This window comes from Rhamphochromis sp. 'chilingali' (genome assembly GCF_963969265.1).
Source record: "Rhamphochromis sp. 'chilingali' genome assembly, chromosome: 10".
Lineage (NCBI taxonomy): Eukaryota > Metazoa > Chordata > Actinopteri > Cichliformes > Cichlidae > Rhamphochromis > Rhamphochromis sp. 'chilingali'.
This window is the reverse complement of record NC_137937.1, coordinates 7,952,185-7,973,011: the sequence shown is the minus strand read 5'-3', so window position 1 is coordinate 7,973,011 and position 20,827 is coordinate 7,952,185. Positions and strand designations below refer to the sequence as shown.

At 40.4% G+C, this 20,827-nt stretch overlaps 1 protein-coding gene across 3 annotated transcripts in view; it reads right to left on the bottom strand.

The window, feature by feature from the left end:
- Nucleotides 1-2,785: 2,785 nt before the first annotated feature.
- ppp3cca (protein phosphatase 3, catalytic subunit, gamma isozyme, a) overlaps nucleotides 2,786-20,827 on the bottom strand; it is a 33,378-nt gene continuing 15,336 nt past the window's right edge. Inside the window, exons 4-14 of one of the 3 annotated variants that reach the window (XM_080894219.1) lie at nucleotides 19,447-19,558; nucleotides 17,260-17,405; nucleotides 15,819-15,958; nucleotides 12,844-12,921; nucleotides 12,665-12,759; nucleotides 12,426-12,551; nucleotides 12,265-12,342; nucleotides 10,337-10,421; nucleotides 9,370-9,467; nucleotides 6,611-6,637; nucleotides 2,786-4,170 (exon numbers count right to left, since the gene is read on the bottom strand). In XM_080894219.1, the coding sequence (XP_080750345.1) occupies nucleotides 4,019-4,170; nucleotides 6,611-6,637; nucleotides 9,370-9,467; nucleotides 10,337-10,421; nucleotides 12,265-12,342; nucleotides 12,426-12,551; nucleotides 12,665-12,759; nucleotides 12,844-12,921; nucleotides 15,819-15,958; nucleotides 17,260-17,405; nucleotides 19,447-19,558 (1,137 nt within the window). In that variant the 3' untranslated portion in view covers nucleotides 2,786-4,018. Of the gene's footprint in view, nucleotides 4,180-6,610; nucleotides 6,638-9,369; nucleotides 9,468-10,336; nucleotides 10,422-12,264; nucleotides 12,343-12,425; nucleotides 12,552-12,664; nucleotides 12,760-12,843; nucleotides 12,922-15,818; nucleotides 15,959-17,259; nucleotides 17,406-19,446; nucleotides 19,559-20,827 lie in introns of all 3 variants that reach the window. The other 2 variants (XM_080894221.1, XM_080894220.1) reach the window with 2 other exon arrangements.

Sequence of the window (20,827 nt, the reverse complement as noted above, 5' to 3'; positions counted from 1 at the left end):
TCATGGTAATAAACATTTACACAATTGACATTTTTATCTATGTTATTTACAAAATCAGACTGAGTAAAGAATGGCCAGCAGCACAATTCTGTACTTTTCTTTTTTGCCAAGTGAGCGTCTTATTGATGCTTTATTAGGAGCAGGACCACCAGGTTTGTACACAATGTTAAACAGGTATCACAAGCAAGTTTTCAGTTGTTAAGGGGTGAGATATACACATCAGACAGCAAATGAATGGTCAGTTCTTAAAGGTGATGTGTTAAAAACAGAAACAATGAGCCGATCTGTGAGGGGTGAGGGCTACATGAGCGATTCAGAGCACAGCAGCAGGTTATACAGAATGCTTGCAGAATACAGAGGCGATGAGCTGCAAACCGCTAAAACAAATTGTGGTGATCCCATCTGCCCAACCATCTTCTTATTTGTAATTTCTTTAAGTAGTCTTCAGGAATAGTTCCCCTGGAGAACTTAAAGATCGTCTTTGGATGGTGGCTGACTTTTATTCTACTCTCTGTCAAGATGATCCCACACTGCCTCAGTAAGGTTGAGGCTCCAGGGAAGGCCAATCCATGACTGATGATGACCTTAAGAATGTCTTCTGGAAAGCCAAATATTTGTTTATTCTAGTCATGCTATTTAAAGCTTTTACATTACATGTGGTGTGTGTGTGTGTGTGTGGGGGGGGGGGGGGGGGGGGGGGTATAATTAAAGGACAGAGTACAAATAAAAATTTGTAATGTATGGATGTATACAACACCTAGAACACACAAATTCAAAAATACACAGATACAAAAATCATATCTTATTGTGGTGTGTATGTGTGTGAGAGAGAAACAGAAAGAGTGTGAGTGTGTGTCTTTGTAATGAAATTCACTTAAAAATGTCAGGAGACAGACACTAAGATTAGGCTTAAAACTTTCCTTTTTGCTAAAGCACAGTTAGGGCTGGATCAGGTGACCCTGAATCCTCCCTTAGTTTTGCTGCAATAGCTGTAGACTGCTGGGAATTCCCATGATGCATTGAGTATTTGTTCTTCAGTTACCTTTCTCACTCACTATGTCTTAATAGACCTCTGCACTGAATCATATTTGTTATTAATCTCTGTCTCTCTTCCACAGCATGTCTTTATCCTGTCTTCCTTCTCTTCCCCGCCCCTCCCTGAGCCTGGTTCTGCTGGAGGTTTTCTTCCTGTTAAAAGGGAGTTTTTCCTTCCCACCGTCACCAAAGTGCTTGCTCATAGAGGGTCATATGATTATTGGGTTTTTCCTCTGTATGTGTTATTGTAGGGTCTACCTTACAATATAAAGCGACTTGAGGTGACTATTGTTGTGTTTGGCGCTGTATAAATAAAACTGAAGTGAATCGAACCTGCAGAGGCATAAAAGGACCCCAGTAGATTCAGACCACCAACCTTATAGCTATAATGTGACAGTGCTAACCGGTGCTGTTCACCTCATCTGTGGAAATGCTCTAGACAACAGTTACTTTCATTCAACACAATATCAGGCCCGAGCAGTATTTCTTGTTGCTGATCAGTATGTGCTTTGGGAGTGAGAACATGTTGGTGATTCAGAATGAATGTTTGAGCTTTTTAAAAAAAATTGGTTTTTCAATACAACAGAGAAGTCACATAAATCACTGTATTTTATTTTCATTTTATTTTTTCCAAGTGATACATCTACATAAAAGACTTCATGGCCTCGCATGACAAATACAGTACAGCTTTTTTAATCTCCCCCCCCCCTTTTTTTTTTTACAGCTATTATAAGATCTGATATGATGAACAACATTTTTTTTAACATTCTGCAAGATATGTATAGGACCTAACAGGAGGTCAGTATACTGTATGCCTCACCCAATAAAGCCTTACCTTTAAAATAAATGTCAACATCACAGTTCTGAATGTAAACCAATAAAACAAAACAAAAAACAAACACTTTCGGAAGCCTTCCCAGAAACTACAGAACATAATGGCAAACAACAATATTTTGGAAAATTTAAGGATATAAAGAAACGTCATCTTTAATCACGTGAGACTCAAAAGCCTCCTGGCTGGACTCTGTTCACCATCCACACAAGCACACTCACACAGATCAGAGTTTGACATGTGTGGCCAAGGTGGCATGGCACATGAACGCAAATGGCTCGTGCTTTTTTTTTCTTTCCAAAAAATAAAAGCAAAAAGCGGTGTGTGGGGGGGTTAAACTCGCGACAGAATAGCAAATCTTAAAGCTTATGTCTCCGTTCCATGAGTGACAGAAAGACAACTGAATTACAGTCAGGTGTGTCGAAGCACCAGTAGAGTCAGATCAGTGTGTCCTAGAGAAAGCAGGTCTTAAAGGGTTGGGAGTGCCGGCGAGAAGTGGAGATGTTCAGACCAGAGCGGAGCTGGATTGCTGAACACTTCAGAGAGGGAGGGGGAGAGAGAGAGAGAGAGAGAAAGCAACAGCAGCAATCTCAGCAGGTGTTAATGGTTCACCACCTTTGTGTGACCATAGGTTGTAAAAATAAGATACTGGGTATGTGAGTCAGCCAAGCTTGAGATGATTACAGTACTGTTAGGCCTTGACAGACAGCTGTCCCTGCCGGGGGGAATGACTCAGTCCATCGTATTTAAGTACGGCAACGTTGTTGCTGTTGCTTCACTGCAAGTCAAATGTTTCCCTTATTCGATATGCACGGTTATCACAATTTAAAAGAATACTGCCTAATCAACAGTAGATGGAGACACTAATACAGACTGAGAAACAAAGGTAAACCCCCAAAAGCATGCCCCGCCCCCCCCCCCCCCCCCCTTTTTTTTTAGTGTTTTACAATAAAAGATCACATCAAACTGCCATATTTCAGTTAAATACACTGAAGTTTCCTATGCAATAATGAACATCAGTCTGCTTTGAGGAGAGTACGACATGCAGGTCCTCTTCTGGCCAATAACCGGAGAGAAATCTGGTCCTTTTAGTGTAATCTTGATGTGCGGAGCTCAAACCCAGAGAGGAGTAATAATGGGTCTGGTTGCTGTGTAGAATAAGACATGCTTTGTACTTTTCTTTTTTTTGAGGGGGGTCGGGGGTTAAGGGCAGCAAGAACTTCCTAGCTGCCATCAAGTGAACACGTCGTAACCAGCACAAGACAGCCAGAAATACAAACTATCATTGCACATAAAGAGTTAATCCTTCACTTTAACCGTGTCATTTACAAACCATAACACAGGAAAACGTTTCCTCTGGAAGTGAACAAAATACTTTACAAAAAACAACCACCTTTAGGGCTTCAAATTGTATAAATAAGACAAAGTCTTAAAGACATAAGTCTTCACATAGAAATTTTTACTTTTTTTAAAAATTGTTATTAGATAAGATAGAATTTAATATTTTTTCCCATCATATTTTTTTAAATACATATGCAATTTATCTTTTGACTGATGTACATATAGGCATACTGTATGTAGAACCTCAAGTGTCCAAAATGTCTCGGGAAGAATCTCGCAAGACCCAGACGAGGCTACAGTATTTGTACTTTCCCTTATCAAATACATGAAGAACAACAGTTCAAAAAACAAACTTAACATGACTAAAAACTCATCTTCATCTACTGGTACCAACTTCAATTTATAAAATCCTGTTTTTTGTTTTGTTTTGGTTTTTTTAATCGTTTCGACATGTATAGCCTCAGTGTACAGAATACATTTCGACTGTAAAATGTCTTCATTCAGTAATTTCTTGCTATAAAACCTATTAGATATATTGTGTTATCTTTAATAAATAAAAGAGTCAAATGTTTGTCTTTTCTTGAGCAGCTGGGTAGTGCTTTCCCAGCACTGCGGCTCCTTTTGTTTTTATCCACTGATGTGTCTGCTTCCATTCACTGCCCGGCTGTGGGCGAGCAGATGATGGACATGCAGCTTCAGCAGAGGAGACAGATGAAGACAGCGAGAGAGAGACAGCGAGAGAGAGCAGTTGGGGGCTATGACTCAGGTGGTGTGGGTTGTGTAAAGATGGCAGGGTAGTGTTTCAGTTGCCTATCCATCAGTGCCGTTCTTGTTGGGGGTGTTGGTGTTGATTGTGGTTCCATCTGGCTGCTGGCCATCTTTGCGCGGAGGCATCCTCTCGTTTATCCTGTCTAGGCCACGCGCCTCCTCAAAGTTGCGAATTTTCCTCGAGGGAGAGAAGCCTTGAATTGCTAAAAATCAGAAAAGAGACCAAAGAGAAAATTAAAAGAAGGTAGAAACAGCTTAGTAATAGCAGTGCGTCACAGCAAGTATTCACTGTAAACCGCCATTTTTAGCTTTCTCTTTTTTTATTTTCTTTGCCACCCTCAATCAAAATGCATTCCTTGTGGGATTTCATTTGGTGAGCAATAAACACAGTATTTGCTAATCACAGAACGGATGATCTGTAAATACAACACATGCACAACTAAATAATGACTCCTAACGTTCAAGCACCAGTGGGACAAACTACACCAATTAAACACCTCACACGTTATAGACTTACGTTAATGTCCCGAAACGGCCAAGGAAGCCAGAAAGAAAACAAGTGCAAATAGAAAAGCAAACTTGTAAGAGACAGTTCATATATTTCACTCATTTTATCAAAGTAAACAGACAGTGAAAACTCAGTGGTTAACACTTTATATGGGAATTATATATTAAAAAAACAAACCAAACAAAAAACACCCTCAAGGCCACTCTTGCACAACCAGATGTCTGTGATTTAAAAAAAAAAAAAAGTTCCTTGAATATAATAATTGAATTTATCAACTTTGAGTTTTGCGATTTCCAACCAGCGGTACTTAGACCTGCATCGGTCACACGGTTGTATAAAAAGATTCCAATTTGAAAACATTTTTGATTTGATATAATGAATATGGTACAAAGACATATTAGTCCTTGTGACAATGTCCAAAATAATCTTATCCCAGTGATAAAACAGTTAACACTCAACATGATGTGATAAAATACATTTGTGCACCGATGTAGTTAGCTAACTGTTGATAAAACAGCTCAGAAGAACATACATCACTTAATTAGCTAAAAGTAATTGATGCATAATTTAAAAAATTAGCAAAAAATACAGGTTACATAGGGCGATAATTATCTGAAATGAATGGTTATGTGTTAGTAAAGTTGGTAATAGTTACATAAGTGAAATGATTAGGCGAACGCAAACACCATGTAGTTAAATTGTTTAAAATTAAAACAGTCAATACGTAAAATAATTAACATATTAATTAATTAAATATAGGTTAATTTACATTTTAATTTAGTCAAAAAGCAGCTTAAAATACAGGAAATGTGGTTGAAATTAATAGATAAGTAATCTTAGACTGATAAAAATTGTAAAATGATATTGTTTCTATTATGGCTGTGAATAAATATCAAATAATAAGCTAAAAGCAAAGGACAAGTAGCTGACATATTTACAGAAGTAAATAACAGTTACACAAAATAATTAATTATAACATTTCCCTAAAAGTACAGGATGCATTCCTGAAATATTTATCTAAAAGGTGTGAATGAACAGATACTAAAATTTGTAGACTGATGGTAAATGTAACTCTGAGTGGTAACAGTCTAACGTACGCTTTCATGGCCTAAAAGGTTTACTTAAAAAAAAAATCAATTGAAATGAATACATTTGAAACATAACTGAGCTATCTGAGCTCATCTGTTTGATAAACAAGACATAAAAGGTTGATGACTATTTGTAAGTAACGCTCCTGCTTTACCTCATCTACAAAGTTAACTGTTAATGTCTTCTGCAATAGAATATTTTATGGATTTGATGAGATAACTGAGACCTGTTGATCCGCCAACCATCACTGTCGACCAGAAGAGACGAGCGGTGTAGCAACAGCCAAACGGAGCAACAGGATTAGATTCTGAAAATATCCCAGGCAGGGATGTCCCCGGTCTTATCTTAACCAGGTCTTAGCAGGCTTTTCTCTGTGTGGGGAGCCACACTTGGCAAGAAAAGCTTATGTGACCACAGCCAGGGACTTCTTATCAACAAAGGACAAATCATGTCCTAAACCTGATCGACAAAACAAAATACATAACCTCTTTATAACAGTCTTTATTTTTCAGACATACAGAGACGAGCCTGATTTAGCTAATGCTGACCTGAATCCTCCAAAGCTTTAAACTATACAGTGGTAGTTGACACTTTTTGAATCTCATTTTAGCAACATAGTCTAAGTCTTAATTAGTGCCTGTGCAAATTTGCTTTTTGCCTGTATTAAAATGTTTTAGAAAAAAGATTTCTGTATTTACAAAGAGAACACAGCAATTACAAAAAGGCGATTACTTATGTTCACTTCTTTCTCATTCAAGCATTTTGTTTCAATTCATGTTCTGTTGCTGTTTCCACCTCATTCTGTCTGTCAAAGAAAACACTAGTGCTGATTTTCACAATGACAGAACCAGTGTTATCAACAGATTCTGATGATGCAAGAGCAACCAGCAATAACGGGATTCACTATAACAGAATAATCAATAGAAATAAACAGAAAGGGGGAAAAATACATATTTGAGGAGTGGGTCTGTGTTAAAGGGTGAACAACACACACAAAACACAGACAGGGGGATTTGAGCCAAACAGCCAATGCATACCTTTTGCTTTAGCTGCCTCAACGGTAGCTATGTTAATGGGAGTTGAGGAAGGAGGGGGGAAAAGGAAGTCATCAAAGTAGCCAGAGACAGCAAATACAACAGTGTTTAAAAAAATAAACTAAAAAATAAATCTGAACACCCCTGTGGGATAATCTGAAGAAACAGATGGCAGAATATAGGCCAACACCCACGGCTCATTCAAAGGGAGGCAAAAATTCATAGCAACTGTGAAGCGTCACCAAAACACTTAGGCGATTGGGTGGAAAGGTTAGAGTGAAGAAGTCTGCTGGAGTTTTAAGCCAGTGTTGGTGTTAAAGGGTCACGAGGACTTAGGTGTGGAGAGCCAGGGGGGATTTGGTTAAACACTAAGAGTCTAAGATGGGGGCGAGATGCACAACCATGACCAGGCAGTCCAGCTCAACACACATGCAGTCAGATGTTCCCTTTAGAAACACACTCATTTACACATGTACAATCAGCTTCATGCCAAAGTGAACTAAAATAATTTTTACAGCTTTTGGAAACACGACGAATATTTCTCCTTTAAATTTGATGCAAACTGGATTTAATTAGTGCAGCAATGATGTTATGTGTTCATAAAATGCACAGGTATATTATCATCAAGATTGAAACAAACAAGAATCGGAGAATCAAGGAGGACTGGATAAAAATACACACAGCCCCCTGCTCCCCTTGTTTGAACTAGCCTAGCTGATCTGAAAGCTGTGATTGGGGGAACAGACATGGACAATGACATTCTCAGAAAGGTCACAACATGTGGTTTTCCCTTTTGATTGCTCTGCAACTTCTGTGAGCCTCCAGCATGGCAGAGCATGGCTCCCAGCACGTCCTGTGGCAGGTGAGGCCTGGTGCTGACCTTTAGATCAAAGGGTCAGCAGCCACTTCCAGGTGACAGGCTGACCTCCTCGACCAGCCGGCCCACGGCTCAGCCCCAAAGCTTTCTGCCGCATGGAGGCAGGGGGCAGTCAAAGTCCTGACACTGCTTCCTGTGGCGGGAATACCACCATTGATCTCGAACCCTTCAAAGAGACTATAACCGAATGGTGAAGCTGCTGTATCAGATATTCACAGACAAAGCTGAAAACAATCCTCGGATGCTTCTTTTTAACATACTGAAGTTGTTCTAGAAAAAGTCTCCCACATGGCAGCAGGTTCATCCCATCTCAAATCATCGTTGGCCGATTAAATTTTACTGAATTATAAAACACATCCAGGACAGAAGGTCTCAAAAATCAAAAATCTGTAATTTAACAAATTTATTTTCTCAGTTATAATTAGAAGACCATCTAGAAGCTATCTACTGATATTTGTAATGATACAACTTGTCGTACTTGCTCACTCCTGCATGAAAGTTTCTGTGACTGAAAACTTCACATTAAACATTATTGTACATTAAACATGGTCATTTTTGCATTATTGTGAAATACAATTCTATGGTATTCAGAAATTGTCAAACATTTTCATTTGCAATGTGTAAGTTTTTGGGGGGTTAGTGTCTGCTCAAATATGGGACTTTCAAAGACTTCAATTTTCTTTTAAGTCCTATTTTAACTCAGACATGTTGTGATTTATCGTCCCTAAATTAAAGACTCTCACTCATTTTTATGGCAGGGAAAGCTCAGAAAACTGTTCGCACTTTTATCTTTAATAGTTTTTGAAATATTAATGTTCAAAAATGGCCTCAGATTTTAAAGTGTTAAAAAAAAAACGCGAGTGACAGGTCGATGGACCATTTTCAAAATATATCCAAATATATCCAAACGTTGGAGTGTGACATTTTTATGGATATTGGAGAAAATGTTCTTAAAATTTTTTGATTTGAGATGGAATGGCCTGGCAGTTTTAAAATGTCACTGGGTACTTCTTTGGGCATTTATATTAGGACATGTTGTGACATATGTTTGCATGTATAGGGCTGTATCATAATGTATCTGAACACTTGTCTCTTCAGCGTCACTGAGATGCACAGATATGTCCGTATTTTCCACAGTCTTTTGCAACCCAAACAGAAGGAAATTACCAGGTTTATTCTTCAGTAACAGGAAACCCCCAACACAGAAGCTGTGGCTTCTTTAGTTTAGTTGCAACAAAACCAAAGGAATTTATTTTTTGTGAATGTTAACTCTACAGCTAAGCCCATTAGAGATGACTCAATTTAAAAAAAAAAACAATAATTAGAGCAAACATATTGAAATATGTCAGTTTTTATGACTTCACACTCAAAATGTTGCATCAGAGTTTGAAGCCAATATAACAGAGGAACAAAGACCTGAAAGTCATCCAACTAATCAGGTGAAATGAAAGCAACATTGCTACAGAATAAACATAATCAACTGCAGGGGAAAAAATGGCAATAAATTAATTTAGTTGCAAAAATTATTACACATACCCACAGACATCAGGGTATCAGAGGGCGGAGTCAGGAGTCCTGACAGTAATACTTCAACCACCATTCTTCTGACTTGCTTCACATGTCAGCAAGTGTATAATGTATATATTAGCATGGATAAGCAGGCTAGGATAACTGGATAACTGCCACAAGAAAATAAGGGCAATCTTTAAACTTAAATCTTAGCAAGAAAAGCTAAGTGTGTAATAAAAGCAAAAACAGGGGGAAAAAACAGGTGTGCTTAAATAAACAGACTCTGTGACACAGAGTGAAGAAATGAGCCTGTCTAATTAGAGCTAAGTGGTAAATGGACACAGTGGAAAGGTTACACAGTATAAGAAACACTTACCGCTCTGTAAGGTCTGCTTTCCCCCAGACAACACTCCCACTGGAAGAGTTCCAGTTGGGGTCAGGCCTTTGAGTGTTAACACACTCTCACTTTCCTCCCTAGTCCAAAAACAACACACAGGAGCATGAAGAGCACACACAGTTTAAGTCTCAACAAGCGCAGCGACCCACACCTTGTGGTTTAGAGGCGGTTTTCAAACCACGAGGTCATGAGGTCACTGGATGTTTCACCTGCTCCGTCTCATCCAGTCTTTGTTTGGTTCGATGGACTATCTGCACTAATTGTCTCCAGCCAACCTGCTAGCATGTGCCCTGCTTCTGTAATTGGGTCACTGACAACTTGTGTGTCAATTTTAGCAGCTGAACCAATATTTTTAAGACTCGGTTCTTAGTGTACAGATTTGTGTTAGCACACTTTTATGTTAACATGTTGCCTTTAATGGGTCCTCTGCTTTTTATTCTATAGAAACTTTGAGACACTTCAAAGGCAAACTTCACCTTTTCTTATCCTACAGAGACATCTGTGCCTTTAAAAAGTGTCATTAGCCTTCTTTTACCCCCCCCTCTCCCTTTCAGTATTCGACATACGGAGGCGTTTGACAAATAGGCTGCTTGTCCACTTGCAGCAGTGTGACGAGCTAGCAGCAGCGCCATTAATCTGGAATAATGTGTAATGTCATTACAGAGTCTAGGTGCATCGTGACTCATCTTGTGCCCGCTCATTAATCCCAGCAGGCCAACGCTGTGTTTTCAAACTCAGCTTCACCAATCCTGCTGCATACTGGCCCTGTGGTGCCCTGCAAATTATTTCTGGTATTGTGATGACCCAGTGCACTGAGCTCATTGAAATCCCTTTAGCATATATACATGAACACAAGCATTTCCAACTGGGATTATATTTAAAAAAAAAAAAATAAAAAAATAGAAGAAGAAGGGAAAAAAAAGAGAATGTCAAAGTCAAGGCAGACCTGAGAACTGCGAAGACTCGGGCCATTTTTCCCACAGCACGAATCTTGTTCCGAATAACCTCCTTGCGCATCGCTGAGGTGCCGCCTGGAGACAGTGCGTAGTATGAGTTAAGACAAAGCACACCGCACTTTCCATCCCGAGGGAGTGATATTCTTCGCCCTCTTTGGTCACGCGTTCGTTTCAGAGCAGAGTGCGTGTACTTCAGGGACCAGAACTCCCTATTCAGCATCAGCCATGTGTGACAGAGGCTGAATTATGATTAAGCGCTACACATAAATCACCTCCCAGCATTCCATGTCAGTTAAGTGAGTGCCGGGACTCATTATCACTTCATCCAATTTAAAAGCCAAATTAAAATATTCATTCACTGAAGAAGCAGAAATGAATCTGTATAAAGTCTACAACCTAAGCACATGTGCACAGGTGAGCAGGCCACCTATATTTATGGATTTTTAGACAAAAAACACGCCTTAAACTAGGTTTAGCTTTGATACATGTTATAAATGTGTTAACCTTCTCAGGTCTGACTCACCATAGATAATAATCCTAACTATGCCCTTACCCCATTATTTGTGAAAAATAATTTTTGATGTGTGTCAGTGAGAAAGATTATTTCCTTTGTTTCCTGATTGCCACAATTCTAGAGAACAATGTACTAAAAACAGAGTCTACAATGTGACTAGTAGCTCATCCAGCTCACGATCCATCACAATTCACAGGTTACTGTAATGTGTGAAGAACAGAAAGAAAGTGAGAAGTTGTCTTGTCATTGTTTGGATGTATTTGTCCAAACTAAGAAAAATTCAAACCCACTGAGTAGTTTGTGTCCAGGACACATTATCCTGGTTCATCACCAAGTAAAAGTGTTTGATTCTAGGAGCACTATGAGTATGTGGTCACCGGTAAATATGAGGACAATCCCAAAAGTAAGGTCTCCTATTGTTTTAGAAATACAAACAACCGTTTATTTTTTCACAATATTTACATCACGGGTGACGTGTGGACATGCAGTGTTGTGGCGAATGCTTACGTCTTTCCTCAGCATTCCTCTTCTCCGGTTCTGAAATGGCCTTCTGAGTTTTTCCTGTGATTCACAGTACCTGTCAGCATTTACTGTGGTCCCAACAGGCAGAAAGTCAACCAATAATACCCCCTTTTGGTCCCAAAACACAGTTGCGCACTGTGCATAAGCATTCTCCACGATACCGTGCATCCACACGTCACCGTCAAACTATCGCTCTCCTGCCAAACTTTGGTTGGAACTTCATCCCTCACCCGCCCTACAGTCTGGGCTACGCACCCAGTGACTACCACCTGCTCCCAAAGTTGAACGAACATTTGTCCTGAAGACGAATCTGTGGCGGTGGCGAGCAGGTATGACATGGGCATTGTAAAACTGCCACAGCATCTACAAAAATGCATCGACCAAAATGGCGATTATGTAGAAAAATAAGTCTTCAAGCTTTAAAATGATGTAAATATTATGGAAAATTAACTGTTGTTTGTATTTCTAAAACAATAGCAGACCTGACCTTTGGGATTGCCCTCGTATAAAAAAGTCTGAAAAGACATCACATCGGCTTGTCGTAGCTTTGATCGTATTACTGACTGGTGACCAGGAGGTATCGTGTTAGGAAGAGAGGTGGACTGCCAAAGATTGCTAAATAAACAGTTTGCCTGCATGACAATGCTTTCATTTCAGCTTCTTCTCAATTTAGTGAGATTACCACTGTGGAAAAACACACTGGCAGTTCTCACTAATAACCTTCCCCAACTTAGTGGGTTTTTTTCTTGTTTTATTTTTGTACTGGTCCCAGTCCATTGGTTATATTTATGAGTAAAGTATTCATCGGAAACATTTCGAGATGAACGTTTTCGAGTGGATGCTTCTTCAGTAATAATAGACATGCATTTTTTTTTTACCTACCTTCATAAAGGTCGTCTCCCTCTGACATGAGCTCATCGTCGGAGCAAATGTTGAGTACATTCACCAGCATCTCCGTCACTGTAAATGAATCATAGAAAGCTCAATACAAGAATCGTTGTCGGCCTCCAATCCACTTTTTCCAAACTCGGCACCAGACGTACCCTTCTCTCCAACAAAAGGCAGAGACCACGTAAAGACATCCATAAAGTTGGGCAACCAGTAAGGGTGCGGGGAGCAGTTGAACTGTCGGATGTTCATCACGTTGTTCTCGTATTTTAATACAGCAGCTAGGATAGAAAGAGAGGAGGAGATGGGAGGCGACATTGAAGGACTGACGACAGGTAAATGCAAGAAAAATACAATAATGAGAGAGGTATGAGAAAAAAGAAAAGACAGAGACCTTTGTTGTTGTAGACATCTAGGTAATTTGGAGCTGAAAAGATTGTGATTAATGAAGGGAAACCTGTGGTCTGGCTTTTTCTGTACATCCGATACCTATGCAGCCGCAAATAAGAGTGACCCATTAAACATGTTCCATATCATCAAATGCTGGAAATGTGTTTTCAAAATACCACTTACCCTGCATCCTGTGCTTCATGGGCTCTTATTACCGACAGCAAGTTATTATTTACCAAAAAGTCACAGACTGCTGAGTAACTGCAAAGAGAGAAAGAGACCGAGAAGGCGGACCAGTTAAAACCACTAACAGAGGGGTCAAAGCGTAGTTCAAATTTAAACCATTAGACGGAGCAGCGTGAGGCCTCTTAAGATCAGTTACTAATTGACTGTTGGCCTGAGGAGATGCCTTCACGTTTATTTTCAGCATGTTGTGCCCTCTGGCCTCTTGAGCTCAGAGTTTAAAGATGCACAGTATCCAGCGGTTGCTCTGGTGTATTTATGGGATTCAGCAGCACTGGCTGGCCTCTCCAAAAAGTTTAGACCAAGCAGAGGCTAGATGAGGACAGCTACTTTATTTTAGAGTACAACTAATCCATTAGCTCTGGAAATTATTGGGAATAAACAAAGCAACATCAAACCAGCCCCAATGGTTTCTGATATTGGCAATATGAACAGACTTTAGACACGCAGACTTTAATGTTTTGACCAGTATTAATATTCGACTAAGGCAAAATCATAGTCACAATTATTTGTTCCATTTACTCAGCAACTCCAGAACCACCAAAGGAGGGGATGTTGGAGGAACACTAGTGAGTGCTGCTAAAAGAAGACCAGGTGAGAGATCCTCAGTGATGCAGAGATAAATGAGAGCATGCTGCAAGCAGCTGTTAAATAATCATTCAGCAGGTTCATCAAAGGAAACCTTGTTTTACTTTCAAGTTCTTTTGATGGAAATCTTGATGACTAAAACCTCTCCTTCCACGGTCTTGGCTCTAGCTCAACTCATCAGTAAGTAAATCTGGGCTCTAAGGGACTTGCAACACAAGACAAAACAGAGTGTTTTATCACTATTACTTTGGTTTAACACTTGATAAACTGGTCAGTTCTTAGACTATTTCATCTAAACTAGGGATCAGCTAAACAAAATCACTTCACCTTAAGATATGCATGAAAGGAGGAAATGTCTATAGCACTGCCAATCAAAAGTTATCAACTCAAGGACTACACACTTTCACAAAACCTCCAGCAAATCACGTCTATATTCAGTATAAATGTGTTCTTATTTCCCGAAACTTTATCAAGGTATCTATGTTTTATTTATTTTCTTGCACAGCTCTGCATTTCAGAGTTAGCAGCAATCCCAAAGTTTGTGCTAACAATCTTTTAGCCAATCAGTTAAGATATTTAGTTTTTATTTTTGTGAAATACAAACATTAAAAAAAAATCTAATTAGTGGTTTAGACAGCATTTTAACAAAAATGTAAAATTATGCTAGCACCTGTTATACTTTTACAATAATTGAGATGCTGCTTTATCAATCTAATGTTAGCTTTATGAGGCATCAGTCACACGGGCCTACAGGCCGCAACACACTGGCAACTTTGAGAAACCAAAACAAAGGTGAAATTGTCTGCAAACAGAATGCTGCTGCACCAAAAACATCATTGTGATTGCTTTGGTTGCTAGCAGATCTCTGCAGTCACCTGTAGTTTGCATTGCAAACCAGAGTAACAACCTTTAGTCTGAAGGTGAACATTCCTCATTTCTGGTTTGCCTCACACTTTTCATGTTTCACTACTGCTTAGTGAGCAGTGTGTAAGTGTTTGCAGACAAGTTGGCGCCTTCCATGCAAACGTTTGGCAAACACAGCAACCTGTTGACAACCAAAGCAGTCGGAAGGAGGGTTTTCCATACAGCTGGTCGTGACCAAAGTGGTTGCCAGATGGTCGCTGACTGGTCTCTAGTTCTTTGTGACTGAGGCCTTAGTTAGCTCAGATTTACACTGACTGCATCACAAGCAGGCATCACTGCTCTTTGCCTGTGTGTCGTCACCTTGTTTATACAAACAGACAGCAGTATACACCAGTGGAAAAAAGCAATCCTTTCAATGTTGTTGGAGTAGAAGGTCATCATACTGTTCCCTGGATTTATCAAACAAGGCAGGTTGACAGTCGGCATAACAACTACAGTGTTTTACATTTAGGTTAGGTGTAGAGTCGCTGACATCGCTGAATGCAGGTCGTCTATTGTATTTGGCTAACTTTTGTGTCAGTCTCAAAGACTGTTGAAAACTGACCACATTCTAAACAGGAAGAAACCTTTATTTAGACATTCTGACATTGTGAGTTATGCATATGTAATGTGTGAAACACTGCAAACCGCTGTGACAAAAGTCTTTCCCAAATATGAGCTAAATAGTTTCTTAAAAGTACTTACTTTGTCACGTGGAGACCACAAAATGAAAGCTATGATAAGTCCATCCAAAGTGGCTGACCAACTCCCCTAAGCTGCCATCTCTTGGTAAGGTCTGGTGCAATCTCTTAATTCACTGATGCATTTACCTTCACTTAATACAGACTTACTGAGGAAGCTGGTTACATCTCAAGTTGCACACAGCTGATGTAACTAGCTCCAAGCTAACTGATTTAGCTTATCTCAGCCTAACATTTTCTGTCATAAAGGACTGTGATAGGCATTGTTCAATTTTTCCTCTCTAATCTTATTACACATAATCACCTGGCTGTTGTTTCCTATTCTGAATAAGCATTTTGTATCTTTAAACCCACAGAATTCTAAACAAGCCATTTAAATGTGTAAATCTCTAACATGTTTGTCTGCTCTTGACCATTGCTGGACCCATTTCCACAGAATATTGTGAAGGAGCTCTTTGAATCTGTTGACCTATTTTGTAGAGGCACACTGAATGTGTTGACCCATTTTGAACATGCTGTTTTTATCTGCTAACCTGTTTTGAGAAGGCCATTTTTGAAAGTGCCTCAATAAGCTGATTGACCTATAAAACAATGAATCCACAACCTGTGACCTGCGCGATGCAGCTCGTTTTCAATTCGATTCCTCATTATTATTATTAAAGTGCTCTACAAGGGCAGTGCTTGTGCAGAGCGTAACAGTGACGCTAAAAGCGGCAGTTTTACCTGAAAAAGTAAGAGCAGCCTCTGACGGAGTTGTGGTTGAAGTGTTCTGATGTTTTTTCACTGCCGTAGTCCTCACCAGGGTCTGCCCAAATCAGGTCGCACATTGGCCCGAATGCTGGAGGCTCTTTAAATCTGTCTAACTGCAGAGCACAAAATACAAACATGCTTAGCAGAGGAACTGTTTGGTTGTGACAAAGTGGCTAAAGCCACAAAGTCAAGGAAATGGACTCTCTCACATGAAAGCACTCCATTCAACTGCCTCGATGGAAATGACATGGAAGGAACTGAAAAAATGCATTTTTAACCGAACTCGCTTTGTTACACTAGTTCTGTCCCTGCTGACAGAACTAGTGTAACAAGCTGAGAAGCTTGTGAAAGGCTACAACCCATGTTAAACAATAAAAACCGATAAACAATTTCTGGCCTTTTTATTTTGACTAAAGCCCCAAGACCAAGACAGCAATATGCCAACACATCTCCTAATACTTTTTTCTATCAGACACACAAAACAGAAAACACGTCTCTAACATTTGCGATATGGTGTTATTTATTTACGTTGGACTTCGTTCTGTTCACCTGGTTGTGTTTGTGGCACTCCAAAAATGTATGTTGCCAACAGGGAAGTTGCAGGGTGCCCTCTGCCAGACAAACTATGTAACGTCAACACTCAAAACACGACTGAAGAGTGTTTATCCAAAGTCCAAAAGTATTTGCCCAACGAGTATTTATAGCTTTTAACTGTCCATCTCTAACAGACTGTAAATAAGAGATCAACGTAGCTCCAAAGCTAAAAAGTGAAGCCAGTTTAAGCCTGCCTTCGTTCTATCCATCCATCCATCCATCCATCCATCCATTCGCTTCCGCTTATCCTTTTCATGGTCGCAGGGGGCGCTGGAGCCTATCCCAGCTGTCATAGGGCGAGAGGCGGGGTACATCCTGGACAGGTCGCCAGTCTGTCGCAGGGCCAACACACAGGGACAGACAACCATTCTGACCCCCGGCCTGATGGTGGAATTGAACTCAGGACCTTCTTGCTGTGCGCAACAGTGCTAACCACCGTGCCACCTGCCTTCGTTCTAAATATAGTAAACTAAGTTGATGACTTAATTTAGATGTTACTGTGTTTTCATGTCACCCTCTGGTGCTGTTAAATGTGCACTTTATTGTAAAACTTTTGTTTTCAATAACAGCCATATTGGTTGTCCTGCCTCAGTTTGACCAGGGCATCCATGGCACAGACAGGAAATGCCCATTCTGGATTTCAACCTGCCAACAGTGGAACAGGCTGTACATCAAAGCTAGAATCACGTGTAATGAGGCATGACGGAGTGAATGATCTGCGATTAGAGCTGACACTTTAACACATATTCTTGGAACATATAAGAGATTAACTTGAAAGGCAGATCTTGATAATGTCACAAGCCAGCGGTCGATCACTTACTTTTCTTATGTCATCTAGGCAGTTGATTTCTGGTGAGAGTCCGCCATGTACACACAGGAACTGCTGGTTGAGTAGGGCAGCGAGGGGCAGGCAGTCAAAGGCCTCCATACAGGCGTCATACACCCGTTCAGAGTATTTAATTTTACCTGCAGTAAAAATAAAGATTGGGATTCAGTCTGAGGTCATAATTACTGCCAAAGATGGCAAAAAGTCTGTTGAATTTGCTCACTACAGCAAAGGTTTGGTAGATGTGTTATGAGCGGCTAGCAGAGCTGCCCTGCCAACTGTGCCAGTGGTGATTGTTTCCAGACAGCTTCTACAGCGCCACTTGCAGAAGAATGAAAGGGTCAGATTAGGTCAGGAGGAAGTCCATGCCTTATAGAGGAGAAGCAGCCAGGACAGTACAATGCGAGTGCCAGTTTGAAGACAGTGCTACTTTAAGGTCATAAAGGGGAGTGTGGAGCTTTGAGCTTGGAAATTAAAGTTCTTTACTCTGTGAAAATGTTTTAGTAAATGAACATCTTTAATGCTTAGTTGGAATAACAATGAAACACTACTCATGGGATGAGAAACAGGAAAATGCTATTTCTGCAGTTAGCTAAAGTAAAGAGTTAATGCCGTCTTATGAATCTAGGTTAACTCTGGACTCCGCACACTAACCCATGTCTTCCCAGAAACGACGTCATGGGGCTGTAGACCATAACAGATAAGATGAGTGTGCTTGGTGATAATAAACTATGCTAAAACTGTTTATTGATGAGAACAAAGATAATGTATTCATTAAATAAAACAGGTCGTCATTGTATCGCGCTTGCTCATGAGGCTATGAGCTGCATTATATCTACCGCACAACAAAGTTGCCGTCAAATCCATTGTAGCAAGCCGCTGTTTCTGCCGCTTGTGCAAGTCTCTATGTCTGTTACTTGTCTTATTGTGTAAAAGATTACACAGAGGGAGGTTTCGACCCCTTTTTTGTGAGTGCTGATGTGGAGGTATAGTGGCGACGCCTATCATTCATGAGAATAGCTGTGGGATGTGGAGGAATCGCAGGAATAGATGCAAGGATAACAACATGGTCAACAGAGCCTTAATGCAGTAGCCAATATTCTGCCCACGTCATAACTCCGAGTTGTACACTGTGAGGATCAATCATAAAATAAGTTGTAAAATAATCCCCACTCTTGACTGTTTAATCTGAAAAAACAAAACGTTCTAATATCATTAATGCACCACTTAAAACAATAAGGCAACATGGGTTAAAACATCGTGTGAGGCCACACTGACTTGGATTGCCACATTTTACTACTTCTACAAACCTTTCCTGTGTGTACTACAAGACAAGGCTACGAGAGAAGTGTGATCGCAGCTGCAATCAATTACTACAACAATCCCTAATCTCTCTGATTAAATTTGTTAGTGTTGAACTGATTATCGATCAACAAGCTTTTCCGATCAATAAGCTTGCCCCAACCGAACAGGTGGCAAACTGTGTGTGTGTGTTTGTGTGTACAGATGAGGTGGCATGTGGGTGGGTGTGAGCAGGGATGTAGTGAGTGAAATCTATTTGCAACTGGCAAGACATTCTTTGCCGACTGCTTTCTGAGTTTGCATGCTAATACCTCCACACTTGCTCTGCACACACACACATGCAGCTGTCACTGACTGAAATCAAAGTGTGAGTGTAACTGTCTAAATAGCATCAACAGCATGCCTCGCTGCTCTCCATGCATCAGCAGTTTGCTGTCGGCAAGACAAACGGGACAAAGGCTTCATCTCCTCGCTGGAGATTCGCAGATGAACTGTTGCATGTTGTGACGGGACTTCCCACTTCAACGTGTTTGTGACAAATGTGTCCTACTTAGTCATTTTACTAAAGGGGAATAGAGAAAACACTCCACTTCTCTGGCATGAAGTCTGACTTAACATAGCTATGTTTCCCAGCACTGTGTTTTCAATTCCTTATTTGTGTCTGCGGTACTTGAAAGTGAAAAGAACTATCAATGGGACTAAGGAAATACCTGCGACAGCAATCCTGCACTCACACTATTAGCACCAGACTGCACCATTATATCTGGGCTATGTGTGAAATCTGAGAGCTGACTGATACAGGTCAATTTAAAGTGGTACAGAGAGCATATGAGCCCCCTGGGCTGGTCTTCATACGGCTGAGAAAAGCAGCACACTTACATTCCTGTTTGAAGGTGAAATACTCGGTGAGGTGCCGGCACTCGTGGTTCCCACGCAGCAGGAAGAGTGTGGTGGGGTGGTTGATCTTGAGAGACCAGAGGTAGAGAACGCACTGAGAGGAGAGACGGCAAGAGAGAAATGTGAGAAAGGTCAGAGACGTGTGCTCATAATTCTATTCAAACATATTCAGTGTTCTCCACACACAGGCTTCCCTCTCCACTGTCATCAAGAGCTGTTCGAGGGGGAACTGTTGAGCTGCTCTTTCAAAGGTTTTAAGGTATGGACCTTACTATGTAAAGTCCCAGGAACTGATTTTTGGTTTAATTTCACACTATATAAAAAGCAAAAACAATATTTATGTTAATTAAATGTGTTATCTCTCTACATATGAACTAGATTTAATCATCTCTTGAATATGTTGACATTTTTACAACAAGCGTATTAGCATCCCAGATGACCCTCTCAAAGGCAGCAAAAGGCCCCGTATTGAAACATTGTTACTATTGTAAAACAGTGTTCCAAAATGTTGCTACTATTAACATTTTCATATTTTAGAGCCACCGGAGATACAAAGGAGACATTACCGGTACTTATTGCACACAGACTTTATTTTGGCTGGCCACCCGGCCTTAATCAATTATCCAGTTCAGGATCATGGGAAGGGAGTATCCCAGGTGACATAAGGTGAGAGGCGGGGTGCATCCTGGAAAGATCTATCATAGTATTAACACTAAGTAATAGACAACCATTCAGACTCACAGTTACACCTATGACTAATTTAGAATTACCAATTAACCTGACCTGTGTGCCTTTGCACGGTGGGAGGAAACCAGAGTACCCAGAGGGAATTCACACAGCCAAAGGGAGAACATGCATACAAGCCCCAACTAGCCAATGGACTCATGTCCCATGGAAGGACTTCAACGCCACTGCCTTGGACTGCAGCTCGCAATGGTACTCCTTCTGCTCTGGAGATCTGCTGCAAGATGCAGGCTGACTCTAAGCAGAAACAGCGGGTAGCTGAAGAGAGCTGGTTCATGTCTTAAGCCAACCTCACTTACAGATTGGTTACAGAACAGAACAAGGACTACTTTGCCAGCTGCAGTCCAAGACGATGGAAGGCCTCCAGGTGGACTCAGGGTGAGAGATGCCCTTATTATGTTCTTGCAGCAAGATACATCATATTTTTAGTTCCCTTAGACCCTTAGAATGTGTGCATCTCCTTTAATGATAGACAACCCGTATACCCCTCCATACTGAACAATAATGTTTAGTGAAGCATACTCATATTAGAAACGCTAGAAACAGCAAATGTTGGAATAATTACTCAGGCAATTATCTATCACTCCATCCATCCCTGCTCTTAAAATGAATGTGCACT